This window comes from Rhinopithecus roxellana, chromosome 1 (genome assembly GCF_007565055.1).
Source record: "Rhinopithecus roxellana isolate Shanxi Qingling chromosome 1, ASM756505v1, whole genome shotgun sequence".
NCBI lineage: Eukaryota > Metazoa > Chordata > Mammalia > Primates > Cercopithecidae > Rhinopithecus > Rhinopithecus roxellana.
The window spans coordinates 131498349-131519304 of NC_044549.1; the positions used below are offsets into that span (position 1 = coordinate 131498349).

The 20956-nt window shown below is 41.3% G+C and overlaps 1 protein-coding gene across 4 annotated transcripts in view; it reads right to left on the reverse strand.

Moving 5' to 3' along the window:
• The window catches only part of KLHL24 (kelch like family member 24), a 53526-nt gene extending 34579 nt beyond the window's left edge, over nt 1–18947 (reverse strand). The window contains exons 1-3 of one of the 4 annotated variants that reach the window (XM_010366218.2): nt 18812–18947; nt 10716–10778; nt 3044–4024 (exon numbers count right to left, since the gene is read on the reverse strand). In XM_010366218.2, coding sequence (XP_010364520.1) covers nt 3044–3963 — 920 coding nt within the window. In that variant the 5' untranslated portion in view covers nt 3964–4024; nt 10716–10778; nt 18812–18947. Of the gene's footprint in view, nt 1–3043; nt 4025–9804; nt 9825–10715; nt 10779–11081; nt 11101–18811 lie in introns of those variants that run through there. The other 3 variants (XM_030931488.1, XM_010366219.2, XM_010366220.2) reach the window with 3 other exon arrangements.
• Nucleotides 18948–20956: the final 2009 nt, after the last annotated feature.

Genomic DNA, 20956 nt, shown 5'->3' on the forward strand with positions numbered 1-20956 from the left:
AGGTAATATTTCAGGCTAGATGTAGGAGTAAGAACCATTAAATTGAAAAAGAGCAACTGGAGACATAGGAGGACCATGAGGAGAATGGCATTCCAGAAGCCAATGGAGATATTTCAAGATGGATATGGCAATTAATAATATCAGATTCGAAAGAGCTGAAGCTGGATAAAGACTGAAGAAAGGCTAGCAAATAACAAATAGAAGGTCAGTGATGACCTGATTGAGAGGAGTTTCAGTAGAGTGACTGGAGCAGAAGTCAGAGGAATGAACTGCTGTTGAAGAAGTGGATTCATCACTCCTCTTTCAAAGAAGTTTGGAGTTTCTCAGAAAGATGAGAACCTGTACAAATAATACACATTGTTCAGATAATGAAATTCCTAGTGATTAATGCTAACATGTTGTGGGAATCAGGAGACCAGAGAGATCACTGGGTGAAACAGGAGGATTTTATTTAGATGGCCACCAACTCAGCAGATGAACATCCAAAGTCCAGCTGGAGCTATAACAACATTATCTGCAAAGCCAGGCAAAGGCCCCCCAAAAATGGGTTCCAAAAGCAAGTATAAGAAAAACAAGTTCTTTTCAGTGTCCCCCTAAAATTCTCTTGCCATCCCATCATTCTTTGTTCTGCTCTCATAACTAGTTTTGTAACTATTTTTGCAAGTTTGCAAAGGTTTTATAAGTTCCTGTTTTTCTCTCTGTAACATGGCAAAGTCACAAAACATGCCTAAATTGCAAAAATCTGTCACAGTATAATTAACTGCCTTTCTTTTGCTTCTGCAAGCCTGGTTTCCCTGCCCTGCAAATTTCGCACCACTGGCTAGCCACCCCACTTCAGTAGCATAAATAAAAGTCAAGCCCTGTCTTTGTTCATTGCTCAGCCTTTAGATGTTCATCTGCTAAGCTGGTGGCCACCTATATAAAATCCTCCTGTTTCACCCAGTGGTCTCTGCAGTCTCCTAATTCCCACAGCAAACATGCAGTAACAGGTAAGTGAAAGATAAATGTAAGGGATAGAAGGTGATAACAGAGTTATAAAATAAAGGATTCCTCATGTAATGCCCACATAAAATAAATATCTACTATCATATTTTTAAGAGTCTGCAAATTCAATAGAACTATAGTTTGGTTTTTACACTTGTCTCTTAAAGAAAGGTGATACTGCAATTTATAAATAGATGTTTCACTGTGGAAATAGATTTGTTCCCTTAAAAATTGGATATAAAATACATTTTTGGAAATCAAATAATTAAGTAAATTAGGAAAAGTATTTCTTCAAAGGAGTGATGGGACCGTTAGGCTGCAATCTGATTGCATTCAAATTATGTCTTTATAAATATTAGTAATAAATGTCTTATTTTGATTTTACAACATATAACCCTTGGTTCCTACTCTAATCCTATGGGATATGTAGGCTGAGTATTATTAGCCCCATCTGACCTCAGACCATTCTGTCTGCTACAGGGGTATTTGTCTTGGAAAAAGGAGTGATTTTCCCTTTAGAGGGATACTCTGTGTTCACACAAGTTCTCAAAGAGCTAATAGTCACATAGCTCTGAAGCTGTTTAGTTTTCTTTATTAATACACATTATTCAAACTCATATAAATTTTAAAAACAAGCTATCTCACAATATGCTGAACTGTAACATTCCAAAACAATGATAGTCAAAATTTAAGGTCAAAATGTGGTTTATGAGCTATGCTATAGTAAATTTACAGACAAAATGGAGATGGCTTAATGATAAACCAATAATAAACTAATAAAAATACTAGTTTCACAACAATGTAAATATACTTAACATTACTGAAATGTAGAATTAAAAATGATTAAGACAGTAAAGTTTATGTTATATGTTTTTTACCACAATTAAAAAAAAAAACACCACCAATATTAGCTTTGTTAGAAAAATATTAAAAGGATTAAAAGGATAGTTTACTGTTAATATTTCTCACAACAGGCATTTCTTGCTTATTCACAATAAATATTCTTTCCACTATTAAGGCATGGAGGTTATTTTTCTATCGTTTTGAATTAAAATCTATAGGTATTTTATAGAAATAACATTGGAAGAAGATACAAATATGCTACAATATTTAACTGCATTCTACCCCCTAAGCATACATTTTCCAAATTCTCTATAATGATGATATAATTTTCACATTCAGAAAAAAGATTTTTTAAAATTGAGATTGATATTAAATGTAATAACTGTGGCAATTAAATAAGATTTTAGGCCTGGATTTTACATCTCAGAATTCACTCAATGTATACCAGCTTATTTACTTCACCTCTGTATTTCATGCTTCTGTGTTAGGACAAAGGCCAGTCTGTGGATGTGCAAACTTTTTTTTTTTTCTTTTTTTTGAAACAGAGTCTTATTCTGTTGCTCAGGCTAGAGAGCAGTAAGAGCATGATTCACAGCATCCTCAAACTCCTGGGCTCAAGCAATCCTCCACCTCAATCTTCTGAGTAACTGGGACTACAGGGCTGTGCCACCATGCCTGGCTAATTATTTTTAGTAGTGATGAGGTCTCTCTAGGTTGCCCAGGCTTGTCTCGGAACTCCTGAGCTCAAGCCCTTCTCCACCTTGGCCTCCCAAAGTACTGGGATTATAGGCATGAGCTCCTGTGCCCAGGAGTAAATTTTTTTTTTTTTTTTAATAAGTAGAGGCAGTCCAAGAGAGCCTACTAAAGTCTTAGCTACCCTGTATCCAAAGACTCTTTGGAAAGAAAAGTGGAATGGTTTGGGGCCCTACAAAGGTTACAAGAAATTAGTAGAAATATGTTGAGATACGCACAGTTGCAAAGATCCCTTGCTACACCGCTTGATAGCACAGAACAACAATAAAAAAAAATGCTACTGTTGAATCTAGAATTCACTAGGAGAGACATTCTAGTGACTTATACAATCCAAAATAAATCTAAAATTATATACAGCCACAGGTAAACAATGCATATAAATGACGACACTGAGATTGCATTCAGGAGGTTTAAAGACATATTAAAAACTTTTGTTAACTATATTCGAAAACAGTCTTCTCACCTGCGTGGCCTAGTCCGTGGGGACATCATTTCATTCCCAAGTATGTGGTACCGCCGTGCTTCATGCAACAACTGATAACACTCAGGAGAATTCTGGATCAATTGGTCCACTTCAACTGTTTGAACAAAGTAGTTGGGATGCAACAGAGGGAGTCTCACATGTGTCAGGAGCTCGTGTAACAGTGGTCTTCTCAGATCAACGGCACGATAGACCCAACGCATGACGGCTTCAAAAACCATCTCCTCTTTACCAATAACAAGTTCATCGCTACAAATATAATCAATAAGTTCATCTTTGTCAAGCTCAAGAAATTCTTCATGCTGGGATACATCCTCAAAAGTCTGTAATGCAAAATTTTTGCATTTTGTGAAGAGTGTTTTGAGTGAATGGGTATCAGCAAAGCGCTGAATTCCTAAGCAATTACAAGGATCAAGTTGCTCCTCCAAGAACTTGGCACATGCATCACGGAGAACACTAATCTGAAACAGGCTTGATGTCTCAAAGAGATATTGTACATTCTCTGTAGTGATCTTCACCTTTCCAGTATAAACATACTGCAAAAAACATTCCATAGCTTCAGCTAAAATACCATTGATCTCAACCAACATTTCTCGGCTTTCCCTGTGGTCATTACAAAACATAGCTCTGAAGTAGCTGCTACAGGCTGAGAGCACAGCTCTATGGCAAGGAAATTCTTTTCCTTCCACACAAATGATAACATCTGTGAATAAGCGGCTATCTCGAAATTCATTAAATATCTGGAGTATGTTTTCAGCATGGGATGATCCTGAAGAGAAGTCAAAAAACTCATGACCTGTCAGAGATTTAGGGTCCATTTCAAAAACTTTACGCTTAGTTGCTGGGGAATCACGCACCCCAAGATCCTCTCTGTTTAGTCTGCGTCCCAATATTAGTACCATTGTTACATCAGTTGACTATATAATTGTTGAGAAATGACTGTTAGGGATCTTCTTTATGTGGCTAAAAGCAAAAAAAAGAAAACATTTCAATATGCAAAAAATTCAGTATTCAAATTACATAATTTCATTTTAATATAAACACTACAACAAAATCACATAATTAATATATTTCATATAGGGTACACAGCACTATCTCACGTTAATAAAAACTGATAAACAAACATTTGCATTTGGACAATTAGAACATTAGGGGTAATTTGCAATAATACTCCTTAAGCTCCCCTTTTCTAGCTGAAAGGATACTATGTACTTCATGAGTTACTAATCTTCCATTTCCTCCCCATTTACAGAGCTGAGTTTCATACTATCGACTGTAGAGTTAAGTCAGAATGGTGTAAGACAGAATTTGACTACAGTTAGAATTCTAACATAGTTATCTTTCTTTTTAAAAATCTTTTTTATTTTGAGACAGGGTCTCACTCTGTCACCAAGTTTGGAGTAAAGTGACATGATCATAGCTCACTGTAACCTCAAACTCCTAGGCTCAAGCGATCTTCCTGCCTCAGCCTTCTGAGTAGCTGTGACTATGTGTGCGTACCACCATGCCTCGCTAATTTTTTTACTTTTTTTAAAGATGGGATCTTGAACTCCTGGCCTCAAGCGATCATCTCACCTCAGCCTCTCAAAGCATTGGGATGACAGGCATGAGCCACAACGCCTGGTGAAATAATTATTATCTTAATATAGAATTCCTAGAGAGGAATTTAGCTATATCTACCAATAGCCTTTAAAAATATGTATATTGTTTGACCAGCAAGTCCTTTTTTTTTTTTTTTTTTAAAGTACTCTCTCCTAAGGAAATAATTAGAATTATGTGGAAAGATTTATCTATACAGATGTCCAATGCTGTATTGATAGAAAATACTCAAAATAACTTAAATGCCCTGTAAGAAGGGATTGGTTAAACCACAGTACATCTTCTGGCTAGAACAAAGTCTATGCAGCCATTAAAAATTATATAGACTAACGACACGGGGAAGTAGTAACCACACAGTAAGTGAAAAAGTAGATCACAAAACATGCCAACAGAAAAAATAATTTATCTGTGAATCTAGGGATAGATAGGATGTACATATGCCAAAATGTTTTATTTATTTTCTCTATTTTCCACCAAAATGTCTACTATAAAATGTAATATTCATTTAAAAAATTTTCATGCATGTTATCTAGGTCTTGTTCCCTTTCACTAATAAGAAACATCCCAGGCCGGGCGCGGTGGCTCAAGCCTGTAATCCCAGCACTTTGGGAGGCCGAGACGGGTGGATCACGAGGTCAGGAGATCGAGACCATCCTGGCTAACACGGTGAAACCCCATCTCTACTAAAAATACAAAAAACTAGCCGGGCGAGGTGGCGGGCGCCTGTAGTCCCAGCTACCTGGGAGGCTGAGGCAGGAGAATGGCGTGAACCCGGGAGGCGGAGCTTGCAGTGAGCTGAGATCTGGCCACAGCACTCCAGCCTGGGTGACAGAGCGAGACTCCATCTCAAAAAAAAAAAAAAAAAAAAAAAAAAAAAAAAAGAAACATCCCAAAAACCCCTCAGAAATGACTATCAGTAAGTAACTGATGGATTGAGGCACTTGGCTATAGCCATCAATTCTCTCTCTGTCTTTTTTTTGGAAACAGGGTCTCATTCTGTCACCTAGGCTGGAGTGCAATGGCGCAATCTTGACTCACTGCAATCTCCACCTCCTGGGTTCAAGGGATTCTCCTGCCTCAGCCTCCCAAGTAGCTGGGACTACAGGCACGTATCCACCACACCTGGCTAATTTTTGTATTTTTGGTAGAGAAGCGGTTTTGCCATGTTGCTCAGGCTGGTCTTGAACTCCTGGCCTCAAGGGATCTGCCCACCTTGGCCTCCCAAAGTGCTGGGATTATAGGCATGAGCCACGGTGCCCAGCTGAATTCTCTTTAATATTAATTTTAAGGAGATTCTTCTACTCTCTTTCCACATCTTCAGAAGTTGATACGTGATTCAAAGTGTATTAGTAATTGGTTTAAGACCAAAGAGTATCTCATCTATTGCCATACTCTCAGAATTTCATATATGTCCCTTGTAACGTTCCCAACCTCTTGAAATATTTCAAGTCAGACATTCAGGTCTAAGTATGGCAGCAAAAAGAAGGCAGCTAAAGGATGTCACAGATAATATAATCTAAAAAATGAGATGCCATCCTACATTCCCAAGCCACAAATAAAACTGAGACTTGAAAGTTAACAATATTAAGGCTGCATTTTGAGTACCCCGTCACATATTAAATTGTACCCCACTTTTTAAGTGACATAAAGGGAAATAAAATATGCAATATCAAAATCAAGAAGCAACTCATTCTCTTATATATGGTATTCTCTTCTTTTTCATGTTCTTATTTATCTCCATCCTCTCTTCTCACTGTAATGCCCCAGATATCCTACTTCCAATATTCACTAGATACTTGGAATTTTCATGAATTATCTCACTGAATTTACTTAATATTGCAGCTTTTACCATCATCATCATCAACAAATATTTATGATATGCCCACTATTGTCAAGATACTGTACTAGGCCTAGGGTTTACAGAGATGTAAGATATTGCTATTGGAGTTTTTTGTTTTTGTTTGCGACAGGGTCTCCTCGTGTTGCCCAGGCTGGAGTACAGTGCCATGACCTCGGCTCACTGCAACCTCCGCCTTCCGGGTTCAAGAGATTCTCGTGCCTCAGCCTCCGGAGTAACTGGGATTACAGGCACATGCCACCACACCTGGCTAATTTTTGTATTTTTTTAGTAGGGACAGGTTTTGCCATGTTGGCTAGGCTGGTCTCGAACTCCTGAGCTCGAGCAATTCTCCCGCCTTGGGCTCCGAAAGTGCTGGGATTACAGGTGTGAGCCACTGTGGTCAGCCTGTTTTGTTTTGTTTTGAGACGGAGTCTCGCTCTGTTGCCAGGCTGGAGTGCAGTGCTGCCATCTTGGCTCACTGCAACCTCCACCTCCCAGGCTCAAGCGATTCTCCTGCTTCGGCCTCCGGAGTAGCTGGGACTACAGGCGCGCGCCAGCACGCCTGGATAATTGTTTGTATATTTAGTAGAGATGGGGTTTCACCATGTTGACCAGGATGGTCTCAATCTCCTGACCTCGTGGTCCACCCACCTCAGCCTCCCAAAGTGCTGGGATTACAGGTGTGATCCTTTTTATTTTTAATTTTTTAACTTTTTTGAGACAGAGTCTCGCTCTGTCCCCAGGCTGGAGTGCAGTGGCACAATCTCAGCTCACTGCAACTTCCACCTCCCAGGTTCAAGCGATTCTCCTGCCTTAGCCTCCTTAGGAACTGGGTCTACAAGCATGCACCACCACTCCCAGCTAATTTTTGTATTCTTAAGAGATGGGGTTTCACCATGTTGGGCAGGATGGTCTCGATATGACCTCGTGATCCACCTGCCTCGGCCTCCCAAAGTGCTAGGATTACAGGCATGAGCCACTGCGCCAGGCTTTTTTTTTTTTTTTTTTAATAGAGTTGCAACAAAACATATTCAAACAAGATAAATAATAACATAAAGTAGCACAGACAATATGTCCCATCGGTACAGACAGCCTAGTTCCTCCTTAAACTTCTATGACATTTAAAAAAATCTCTTCCTATTAATTAGCACTTCAACTTCCTGAAGTCTAGGTGATAGGATTTTCTCTGGGCAGATATATGCCAGGTTATTCTGACCATTTGGGGAAAAATACATGGCTATAACAACATCTGAAGGACACCTAAATGATTGCATGCTACACAGGATCTTTTCTGTTTCTCTGTCTATCCCCCAATTGTGCAGATAAAGTCAGAAAAAATCCAAGCAATTTTATCAGTCAAATGGAATAAAGACTAAAGTGAAATAAATACTATTTTCATTTGAAATCACTAGGGTGGAGAGTCAGAGGCAGTATGTTGATTTTTTTTGGTTTGTTTCAGATGCAGTCTTGTTCTGCCGCCCAGGCTGGAGTACAGTGGCACAATCTTGGCTCACTGCAAGCTCCACCTCCCAGGTTCAAGAGATTTTCCTGCCTCAGCCTCCTGATTAGATGGGACTACAGGCACATGCCACCACGCCCAGCTGATTTTTGTATTTTTGGAAGAGAGGGGTTTCACTATGTTGGCCAGGCTGGTCTTGAACTCCTGACCTCAAGTGATCCACCTGCCTTGGCCTCCCAAAGTGCTGGGATTACGGGCATGAGCCACCACACCTGGCCACCCTCATTTCTAAGTTAAAAAAAATAAAAATAAAAAATAAATTTCAAATGTACAAATATATATGCATTTTCCAAATACATAACAAAGCTTTGTGATGTAATATAATATTTACGGCAATGGAAGTTCATGGAGAAGGCCTATTTAAATGAACACATATAAAAGTAAAGATAAACACAAGACAATGCTTACTAATGGCTGTTTTTGGAGTAAATGTCAACAAAGTAACTCCCACAAATTTAGTTAGTAAAATTAGTTTCTCTTAAATTTGAGGAAATATCTTCCTCTACATGTATGTTATGGTCCAAACAAGCTAGATTTTTAACTTCAATCCAATTATGTTTTGCAGATTTTAGGTAACAGACCTGCCTTAGAACAAATAAAAGCTCTATTTAATTAATTTTAATACCTAAATGAATAAAAATGTATGAGTTTAAACTATTTTATTAGTTTTAAAATTTATTATCACTAACTAAAAAAAGGGGATTTCTTACCATCTAAGATTTTTCTGATTACTCAGAGAGTTCACGTTTGCCTCATTACAGGTCATCCAACTTGGGTTATAGTTGTCCATATAATTGTGTGCATGTCTGGATGCATGTGCACACACACAGCTTAACATTTAAAATTCCATTTATAATGCACAGAATGACTTCCAAATTCCAGGCTCTCACACATGAGCAGTAGCATATCTATCAAACATGCTTTTAATTTGAAGTTATCTCAATAACTGTTTTATAAACAGAAATGTATCCCCCTTATCAAGAGAGACCACTACAGTGCCTGAATGTCAATTTTTTGTTGTTGTTGAAACTTCAAAAAGTTCAATGTATGTAATATCACAAGTAATTCAAAAAGGGAACATTTCAACTATGATAAACTGTGATGACATGGAATATAACTCATATTTTAATCTTAATGCTTTATTAATCTAGACTCAAATTATGGTTGAATTAGCTACGAGTCAGGTACCCAATCAAGAACCTATTATTCATTCCAGCTTATCTAGTTTAACTTCTTACTGCATTTCAGGATCAAAAAATTCACACAAGCGATTGTGACTTTGAATAGAGATACAATTATTGGTATTAACAACAATGGAAATTGTGAGCTTCTTCCTGCATACATTTTCATTTTCTCAATGTTTAAATGAAAATTTGTTCAGAATACAAAACAAAATAGCACATTGTGGGAACTAAGAATTTCCCTTTGGCTAGAATGGACAAGTAGGAAAACATATATAAAAGTATACTTTGTTTTCTATATCCAATGATCTTACTCTAATTTTATTAGATAAATTTGGGAACAGTGTGTTAAGTATTAATATAAAATTGATTAAAATTTGTATCAATTAAGGATCTGTCTTTTTATGCTATTTTCTGCCCCTTATTTTCATAGTTGGCTCCTTGATTTGTTCACTGACAAAAGAGGTCTTCCTCTCCACTACTTTTACCCAATAAAAAATGGAAAATCCTGGATTAGAACACCTATAAAATCACCTTGTAAAATTACAAAGTCTTCAACAGCAATGAGATATTTGTTTACTGCTCTGTATGTAAAAGAGACTACCTCATAGATCTTTGCAAACAGCTTCAGCCTGCTGCCTCCTGACTTTTGGGCATCTTGACTTCCTCTGGACTTTCTGAGAACTCTCCCATGACTGGTCTCCATAATGACACCAAATGCAAACACTTCCTATGTATAAATGATTTGCACGAGGGCATCTTAGGAGTGTGAGATGCATTCAGAATGTATCTTTTGGGCTTCCAGATGTAATTCACTAGTTTTTGCCTACCCATTTTATACAATAAAGTAATACAAAGATTAGCTGGGCGTGGTGGTGGGCGCCTGTAGTCCCAACTACTCAAGAGGCTGAGGTAGGAGAATCGCTTGAACCCGGGAGGCAGAGGTTGCAGTGAGCTGAGATCGCACCATTGCACTCCAACCTGGAAACGGTGAGACTCCATCTCAAAAAAAAAACAGAACAAAAGGAAAGAAAAATGTTGTTGTATCTCAAAGTACGGTGTCTAATATAGGTTCAGGATTGATCAAAATGAACTCATAATGTATAATCAAGCAAACAAAACATAAGATTACAGATTGAACCATTATAGCATTTTTGCAAATATCACAGCAGAATTATTCCCATCAAGAAAAAGTAAACAACTAAGTAGGCATCTCTAAACAAAATTAGTAGGAAAAGCTTCTTTCCAAAGAAACACAATGACTGAAAGTTGTATCTACATAAGTTAATGGATATAAGTTGATCAGACAGGAATAAGGCTCTCAGGAAAGCACAGAAGAGTGGGTAAACATTTAGTAACAGAAATGATTGTCACACTGCCGTTTTTTGTGATCTTAAGGATGGAGTTGTGCCTTGTTACTCTGATTGGCTTAAGTGATCTCTGGTTAAAGAAAGGAAAATGGTTTAAATTCTCTAATAACAACGTTTAGATAGTTTATACATACTATAAATATACCTTTTTAGCATTTGGTTGATCAAAGCCCCAGTCAAAATATGTGTGTTGTTTTAATTTCCACACCTAAAATAAAGGAAGAATAACAACATATAAATCAGATAGTTGTCAGTTCATGTACAGCTGTCATTATTTACTAATATGTTGAACAAAGTTTTTAGTAAATTCTAGTTTCTGACTGCAGTTCATTTTTGTATAAAAATAATTAGTGAATAACATCTCCTTAAAGCAAATTAATAATTTAATGCTATTTTACATAACTAGTTTTCTTATTTATCAACTTCCTTGACAGTTTTTTTGTTTGTTTTTTGAGACTGAGTTTCACTCTTATTTTGCAGGCTGGAGTGCAATGGCACGATCTTGGCTCACCACAACCTCCGCTTCCCAGGTTCAAGCGATTCTCCTGCCTCAACCTCCCGAGTAGCTGGGATTACAGGCATGTGCCACCATGCCCAGCTAATTTTATATTTTTAGCAGAGACAGGGTTTCTCCATGTTGGTCAGGCTGGTCTCGAACTTCTGACCTCAGGTGATCCACCTGCCTCGTCCTCTCAAAGTGCTGGGATTACAGGCATGCGCCACCGCGCCCGGCACTTGACAGTTTTATCCTGGAGTGTTATCCTGCAATAAAATTTCTTGAGTGAAAAATGAGTAAAAGAAAATTCATGTCAATAGCAAGCTAATGGTAGCACTGAAAAAACATGTACTCTGTGATAATTCTGCATTGGATATTTGAAGAGTGTCTGGAAATTGATGTTTCATCCAAGTTTGAGGCCATTAAGTAATTCTAAGAGTTAGCAAATAATTATTTTTTAATCTTTTAATATATAAATGTATATTTCCTCCGCCTTGAATCTTATAGAAACTTAATCCCCATATCCCATAGAAACCAACTAATTCAGCACAATTCCTTTTATTTATTTATTTGGTGGAAAGGGAGAAGAGGAATGCTTAAGAGAAAATACCAGAACCTTCAGCTGTGTACAGAATAGCAATAGTATTTAAACACAAGTGGTTCTGGTTTCTGGCCCAGATATCTTTAAATAGAACTTGTAAATTCTTAACAAGTTTAGACAAATTCAAAAGTTCATTCCAAAACCAAATATAAATGACCTTTTTTTAAAAACGTATACACACAAACACATATGTATACCAGACTGTGTTATGATCATGAAGTGAATGCTATCCTGTGTTTCCTTACTTTCAGAAGTGAGCCTGACTTGTAAGTACCCTTGGTAAAAAAAATATTGCAACTAGGACAAATTTGGGAATTGTTACTCCCAGCTACGTAAATCTTCCTTCCCAATGGACAATAAGATCCTGAATCAATGTAAGGATTCAGGTCAATTCAGGAAACATTTATAAAGAACCTAGTCTATATCTGTCACTGGGTGGCAAATACTGGATTCAGATCCAATTTTGGACTCTGTGGGGTTGGCTAAGAGTAGAGCCAAACAAGAACTCCGAGACTGGTACTAAAATAGATTCACATTCTTAGCAGGTGCAGACTGGAATATAGCCTTTCATAACCGATCTGGTCTAGAATTATACCTTATGGGGTAGAAAGCATAAGGCAATTCACGTGGGCATTTTCTATGGATTTTTAGGTAATACCAACCTAATCGGTAAGGGTAAGGGATGGAAGAGAGAGGGTACAAAGTCTGAAGGAGATATGTAATATCAGAATCAATCTACAGCGTGAGTTTACTGAAACAAGCCTATGTTTCCTTTAGTATGCAGAAATTCTATACAAAGAGGTTACTAACAGCCTTAAAGATAGTATGGATTAATGAGGGGCTTCTAAAAACTAATACCAGAAAATGAAGGAACCAACAACATCCTGACTAGCGTAGCCCCTAAAACTTAGAGTAGTGAACGGCTGCATGCTATATTCTACACTACTCCATTTTCTCAAAGTTAACCTTGAAAGAACACCACAGGAGATGACAAGAAAGTTTAACCAAGAGGTTTATCTTGAAAGATATATAGTAACTCAAAAGAAGGAAAGCCAGAAAATAATTGCAATATAGTAAATCTTTTTTTTTTTTTTTTTTTTTTTGAGACAGAGTCTTGCTCTGTCGCCCGGGCTGGAGTGCAGTGGCCGGATCTTAGCTCACTGCAAGCTCCGCCTCCCGGGTTCACGCCATTCTCCTGCCTCAGCCTCCCGAGTAGCTGGGACTACAGGCGCCCGCCACCTCGCCCGGCTAGTTTTTTGTATTTTTAGTAGAGACGGGGTTTCACCGTGTTAGCCAGGATGGTCTCGATCTCCTGACCTCGTGATCCGCCCGTCTCGGCCTCCCAAAGTGCTGGGATTACAGGCTTGAGCCACCGCGCCCGGCCAAATCTTTTTTTTTTTTTTTTTTTGATGGTCTCACTCTGTTGCCAGGCTGGAGTGCAATGGCGTGATCTTGGCTCACTGCAACCTTTGCCTCCTGGGTTCAAGTGATTCTCCTGCCTCAGCCTACCGCGTAGCTGGGACTACCGAGGCGCGCCACCACATGTTTTCAGTAGAGACAGGGTTTCACCATGATTGGCCAGGATGGCCTCAATCTCTTGACCTCGTGATCCACCTGCCTCGACCTCCCAAAGTGCTGGGATTACAGGCGTGAGCCACCGTGCCCGACCAGTACATCTTTTATTTTTAAAATAACCAGAAAATTATATATGATAAGGTACTATACAAAACCAAGCAAATTTTTATACATTTCAGATATTTTCACCCTATAGTCTCAAAAGCTAATTTATTTGATTTTTTTAATATCACAATTTAAAAAAAAATTATTTTGCACTATCAAAATTTCAGTTTAAAGAATTACTCTGCAGCAGTGGTTCCTGAACCACGTTTTACAAATGTAATGTTTAAAGCCCAGCCTTCAAGCTATTTTCAACATTTCCAGTTTCTTAATGGAACCACCATGACCATATTTACCCACCATGAGATAACAGAAACTTGCTGGGTGAGGTGGCTCACGCCTGCAGTCCCAGCACTTTGAGAGGCTGACGCAGGCGGATCACGAGGTCAACGGTTCAAGACCAGCCTGGCCAACATAGTGATACCCCATCTCTACTAAAAATACAAAAAAATTAGCCGGGCCTGGTGGTGGGCACCTGTAATCCCAGCTACTCGGGAGGCTGAGGCAGGAGAAAAGCTTGAACCCAGAAGGCGGAGCTTGCAGTGAGCCGAGATGGCACCACTGCACTCCAGCCTGGGCAACAGAGTGAGACTGTCTCAAAAAAAAAAAAAGAAAAGAAAAGAAAAAGTAACAGAAACCAACTAAAACCTTGAGTTTCTTTGGATAGAATGATAGCAAGTAGGGATTATCCCATGTTTATTAGAACCTCAAATGGGCAATACACTGTATGACTTTGCTTGATGAGAAACAAAAGAGATAGCTGTTGATGACAAATTTAGGAAAGCTTAAACAATGTGTCAGACTAAGCAATATGGTTCTTTAACTAAAAAAGAATACTACTGTCTCTTAAGTCACAGGAAAAAAACCCCCGAATTTCTCCAGTGTTTCTCTCCCTCAACTTAAAACTTCTGGCTACTGATATTCTCCAACCCTAAAGGAAGAAAAAAATTTGCTAACCATCAGACATCACACCTGGTATACCAAGGTGCCCTATTGAGCCTACTCATGCTTCTGACTAGACTTGATGTGTAAATTTAATGTTTGGTTTTATCTTGCTAACGTTTCTTTTAAGTATTTAATGCATTGTTTTATTCTATAATCAAAATACCTATAGATATATAATACAGTTATGTTTTCTGATAGCAAAATGGTTTCGGTTTTTTATTTATTTTTGAGATGGGAGTCTCACTCTGTCACCCAGGCTGGAGTGCAGTGGCACAACCTTGGCTCACTGCAACCCCCACCTCCTGGGTTCAAGTGATTCTCCTGCCTCAGCCTCCCGAGTAGCTGGGATTACAGGAGCGTGCTACCACACCAGGATATTTTCTGTGTTTTCTTTTTTTTTTTCTTTTTTTTTTTTAGTAGAGATGGGGTTTCACTACGTTGGCCAGGCTGGTCTCGAACTCCTGCCCTCATGATCCACCTGCCCCCGTCTCCGAAAGTGCTGGGATTACAAGTGTGAGTCACCACGCCCGGCCTGGTTTTGGTTTTTTAATTAAAATTAAATCTGCAAGGATGCCAGCAAGGAGCTCTGCCACCTGAACAAATTTGAGATTTTTTTTTTTTGAGACAGAGTCTCGCTCTGTTGCCAAGCTGGAGTGCAGTGGCACAATCTCGGCTCACTGCAAGCTCCGCCTCCTGGGTTCACACCATTCTCCTGCCTCAGCCTCCCGAGTAGCTGGGACTACAGGCGCCTACCACCACACCCGGCTAATTTTTTGTATTTTTAGTAGAGACGGGGTTTCTCCATGTTAGCCAGGACAGTCTCCATCTCCTGATCTCGTGATCTGCCCGCCTCGGCCTCCTAAAGTGCTGGGATTACAGGCGTGAGCCACCGTGCCCGGTCACAAATTTGAGATCTAATATTTTACATGACTTCTCTATGAATAAAAGCACGTAGTCAGTAGTTTATATTTACCTTAGTGGTGACACTATTTATTTACAGTGGTAGCATTTGGAAACCTCAGTTAAAAGTAAAGCCCATCTTTTTTTTTTTTTTTTTTTTTGAGATGGAGTTTTGCTCCTGTTGCCCAGGCTGGAGTGCAATGGCGAGATCTCAGCTCACTGCAACCTCTGCCTCCAGGGTTCAAGTGATTCTCCTGCCTCAGCCTCCCAAGTAGCTGGTATTACAGGCGCCCGCTGCCACATCCAGCTAATTTTTGTATTTTTAGTAGAGACGGGGTTTCACCACGCTGGCCAGGCTGATCTTGAACTCCTAACCTCAGGTTATCTGCCTGCCTCAGCCTCCCAAAGTGCTGAGATTACAGGCGTGAGCCACCAAACCCAGCCAAAGCCCACTTTTAAAACATCAGTTTAGTAGTCTTTAAGATGTGTCAAACGTTGAAAAATTTTAACTCTGGGATGACAAATATAGGCAGAGTGCCAAACTCTTCAACTGAAAAAAGTTTGCTTAACTACTGTATTGTTTATTTTTTGAGACAGGGTCTCACTATGTTGCCCATTCTGTTCTCAAACTCCAGGGCTTAAGAGATTCTCCTGCCTCAGCCTCTGGAGTAGCTGGGATGACAAGCAAGCACTTAATGTGTTTTTAATAGGAGAAACAATAGCGGTTTTTTAAATGTCAATAGTTGTCAAGTGGCTATATACTCTCTAGTTGTTTCAGTCACACCAGAAATAAATTATACAAAAATGCATTTTTCATATGTACACTTGTGAAGATACTTACTTACATTTTTCCATTATACAGTCCGTACCCAAATATTTATTGAAAAAAGTGTCCCAAATTTCTAGGTAAGAGAAAAGTTTAGACAAAAACAACTGTGGTCACTTATTTGATAAATAGTATTTATTTTTCACAGGCTTGACCTCTGGGTTTTAATGAAATGGGAGAAAAACAAGGAAGTTAAAAAAGGTTACCGAAAAAGCATGAAGGTTCAACAACCTGGACAAAAGCCAGGAAAGTTAGGTTAAAGCTGGTAGTCAGCCCTAACTCAGAATATTATTTCTTCTTCCTGTTTAGAGACTTAAGTTGCTGGCTTTGTTTGAATAAGCAAGCCTTTACTGAGTGATGGTTTTACTTCTTCAAAAGTTTAGATGATTGCATTTTTTACTTATTTAGATACATTAAATACTCTCAATGCACAAGTGATGAGGCGGTTCTGATCACAGGAGCTGCTCATTCCGGTGTAACCATCTCCTCTGGAATTCTAAAGAATGCATAACCAATGGGAACTGTTCATATTCAATTCCTGCTTCATCCAGGGGAGCTCAAACTTCCTTCTACAAAAATGTATTAAGTGTCTGCCAGGCACGGTGGGTCACGCCTGCAATCCCAGCACTTTGGGAGGCTGAGGCAGGCGGATCACCTGAGGTCAGGAGTTCAAGACTAACCTGGACAACATGGTGAAACCCCGTCCCTATTAAACATACAAAAACTAGCCGGGCGTGGTGGCGGGCGCCTGTAATCCCAGCTACTCGGGAAACTGAGGCAGGAGAATCGCTTGAACCCAGGAAGCGGAGATTGCAGTGAGCTGAGATGGCCTGAGTGACAGTGTGACCACTCCACTCCAGCCTGGGTGACCGAATGAGACCTTGTCTCAAAAACAAAACAAGTGTATTAAGTCTTGAGTGAATTCCTACATCTGCAGGAGAAGAAAATCTGAGAAAACGCAAATACCCTATTAACTCAAGAGAACAGAAAAACCATTTTCAACACACTATGGCTAAAAATGATTGGTCTTAATTACCGTCACCTTAATTTATAATTTTAAAATGACACAGTTGCAACCCACTTCTCAAACATTTTAAATTACCACGGGAATTAAAACATAGAAGTGTGTGACCTAGAATCCCTCAAACAAGGAAAACAACTCATCCAAGATGAGTATGGAAGAATCTTTACCTTTTAGGGGAGTATCTTTAAACTATCTTTTTTAAATAGTAGAAATCTGCTTTTAAATCTCAGCCAACAACAAGCAGATTTTAAATCTATTTTACAACCCTAATAAAAATCAACCTCTTAGCTGGTGGACCCAGTCTGTAGCTGCAAATACAAAGACGTGATTTTTGAAAAGCTGCCCACAAGAGCAAATGATTAATCATTAAAATCCACTAAAATCAATTGTGAACAGCCACTGCCTCAGGGGCGACCGCGGGGCCCCCTAAGATGTGGCACTGTGATCTATATTTAGCTATCTAAACACGTTTACAGAACTGGCAACAACGAATTCGCAGGACTTCCTGAGCACCACCCCGGCAGATAACGCGACACTTGTTAAAGGGTGTTAATTTTCCGGTCCTCGGAGGGCGGGCCACGGTTGCCGACCGCTGCGTGCCCAGAACTGCCTGCAGGATCAGGCAGCAGCCGCCGCAGCCACGGAGGCTCCCAGCCACCCGCAGCAGGGGCGGGAGCGCGCGCCGCCCGCATCAGCGCCGCCAGGCTCCACTCCGGCCGCAGCTGCAAGAGAAGCGAGAGCGCGCGCTCCCGCGCGTCCTACAGATCACCTTCAAGGGGGCGGGAAGAATGGCCCCGGACAGGCCCACCTAGTGACAATAAAAACTCGCCAATAAAAACTCGAACTCGCCCTCGGGTACCGCCCACAAGCCGCCGCAGGCGCCCAATCCCCGCCGCGTTAACAGTCTTCACCCGGGGTGTCCAGAACTTGGGGGCGGGTCCATTAGGAACTAAATTAAGAAATCGAGTCCTGGAGTGGTAAGAAGGTGGGGAGGTTAGGCGGGGACTGCGCCTGCTAAATGCCCGCTCCCCCGCCCGCCCCGGCTCCCCGGGGACGGCCGCAGCTAGCCCGGTGTCGCGATCGTGGTAAACAAAGGCTCGCAGGGGACGGGGGCGGGGGTAACGGTCAGGTGACAGTGCCGAGCGCATTTCGCAATCGCTTTAATGGGGCTTCGCTGGCCCGCTGCCCCGGGAACCCCACCTTGACCCCGTCATTCCTCCCGGACAGAACCGACAGTCGTCCCACCAAACGGGAAGGCTGGATTTGAGGCGGTCCCACTCCCCCGCACTTCCTGAAATAAAAAGCGGCGCCCCGTTCGCAGCCCATCGGCAACAAGCAGCACCCGTCTGCCCAGCCGCCACCCCCAGCGGCGCCCGGCCCCGCGGCGACTAGGCCACCACACCTGCGGCTACCCCCAGTCCCGGCGGCCACCCCCTCCCACCTCGCCCTTGCCAGGCCGCGCCAGCCGCGCCACGGTTCCCGGCCGCAGTGCCAGGAGGCGCAGGCGCCCTCCCTCAGGGCTGTAGCTACCGAGCGGGTAGGAGAAACCCCCAGGGAGACCTGGAGGCCCCTCGCCTCAGAAAGGGGCCCTGCAGCCCAGCTGCAGCCTCTCCGCAGACCGCCAATCTGGCTCCGAGAGGCCGGCCGCCGCTGGCTGCCCTCCCGCAGACACCCCGGTGGTCAGGACCGCCGCCGCCCCTCCGCCCCTGAGGACTCAGACTCTGGCCGGTTCCTCGCCTTTCGGCCGGTCCCGGAGCTGTCACCCCCGGTACCTCTCGGCGAAGGCTGGAAGCAGCCAGCAGCGGCGAACCCCGCGGTTCCTCAGCCGCCGGCGGCGCAGCGCACTCTCCAGCGCCGGCGTCTTCTCCAGCCACCAGTCTCTGCCGCAGCTCACAACAAAAGAAACATGTGACCCTCCGGGCCAAAACACTGAGCGTCACCGACCCCTGGCCAATCCGGGTGGGCGTCCTCCGCCCCGGGGAACCCCGGGAGATGTAGTTCTCGCTTCCAGGTGGCCTCCGGGGCCACCCGGGGCTCCAGCTATGGGGTGGGTGTCGGGCGCCCGGGAGGACTAGACCCACTCCAAGGGCTGCTGACTCAGAAACACTTTGTTTCAAGTAGAGATAGTTAAAAAAAATGCCTTTTGTGTAAGGAGCCGAGTGAGAAGCCAGAGTCGTTTGTTTCTTTCCCTCAAAGGCCCCTGCCACGTCCCCAGGAAAAAGCCCGCGATCAGCCCCTTCGGCTTTAAAGCTTGGGTAGAAGCTTAGAGAGCTTTTTGTTTGACCCTTTGATAGACAATCGGAAATCAGGCCTGAGGGCCTGAAGGGTGGACGAAACTAAAACCCTAGTCCCTAGAAGGAGCAAGGAAAACCACCTCTTTTTTTGATAAAGCTGTTACTGTCACTGGTATCAAATCCTAGGTTACCTTTTTATTTTAAACGCACAAGCACGTCGACCAAAGCTGTCACAAATCCCTGTTTTCCAAGGTAGATGGAATCCCTAAAGGGCGTTAGTTTGTAGTTTTGTGTCTGTAAGCTTTTTGTTTTGTTTTGAGACAGAATGGCGCTATCTAGGCTCACTGCAACGTCTGCCGAGTTCACGCCATTCTCCTTCCTTAGAGTAGCTGAGGCTACAAGCGCCCGCCAACACGCCCAGGTAATGTTTTGTATTTTTAGTAGAGATTGTGTTGGCCAGGCTGGTCTCGAACTCCTGGCCTCAAGTGATCCGCTCTCCTTGGCCTCCCACAGTGCTAGGATTACAGGCATGAGCCACTGCTCCCCGCCTGCAAGTATTCTTTTAAAGGATGAATATGCCTTCTGATTTTGCAACCATTTAACTAGTTTTTGGTTTCTGATACCAAATTAAAAAATCTCTATCTTCTACATGTCAAGAATACAGTCATGCCTCTATTAAATTAGGGGTTGTGTTCCGATGACCAAATGACCAGAGGTGGAAATAATATGGAAGGCCTATATACAGGCCTTTTAAACATACTTTTTAGGCCTCTTTTCCATCTCTTATTCAATTATTTGAGCTATTTCTTCTGGTATTTATATATTTCCAAATAATGTATGACTATTTCCTATTAAGGAAGCTATCCTTCTCATAATCTGGTTAAATCATTACTGTTTATGCTAATGAGACCATGTATTTATTATTCATTGTTGAGACAAATCATATACAATTTCCCGTCTTGTATGGCTTTTGGTTTTCCTTGGAGTTTTAATAATTGGCCTCTTTCTTTGCTTATTTTATTATGGATCTATCACAATGTCCTCTCAGTTTCTCTAAAACGATAAAATCCTTTCAGTACAACTCCATATAATCAAACCCATCAGATAATCCATCGTGTGTGTGTGTGTGTGTGTGTGTGTGTGTGTGTGTGTGTGTATCTATACTTTTTTCTTAGAGTCATTGGTCCGCAGTTCCAATGAGTGTTTGGGAAGCTTGCTTCTTTCTCTTGGGTCTTCCTTTCTCCAGCATCCTAGCATTTTCTTCTGTGATTTCGAGCGTTGCCTCATATTTTGGTAGAGCACATTCCTCTTAAATAGCTTCCTAAGAAAATGTCCATGAGTAAATCTTTTTGTACTTTTCATGTCTAAAAATATCATCACTCTATTTTACCTTTGAATGATGATGTTGCCTAGTCATACAATCTACATTATAAATTATGTTTATTCAGGATTTTGAAGATGCTTTATTAACACCTAGATTCCGGTATTGCTGTCAAGAAGTACAATGCTGTTCTTATACTGATTTTTTGTATTTGTTGGTGTGTGCTTAATAATTCCCACTCCTCAGGAGGTAGCTGTTGAATAGGTTCACGTGGTCTTCTCTTAGCAGCTCCTTATGACCTCCCCAGGCTCACGGATTAGCCTTCTTCAGTTTTGTTATTCCTTGTGGTTTAAGAAAATTTC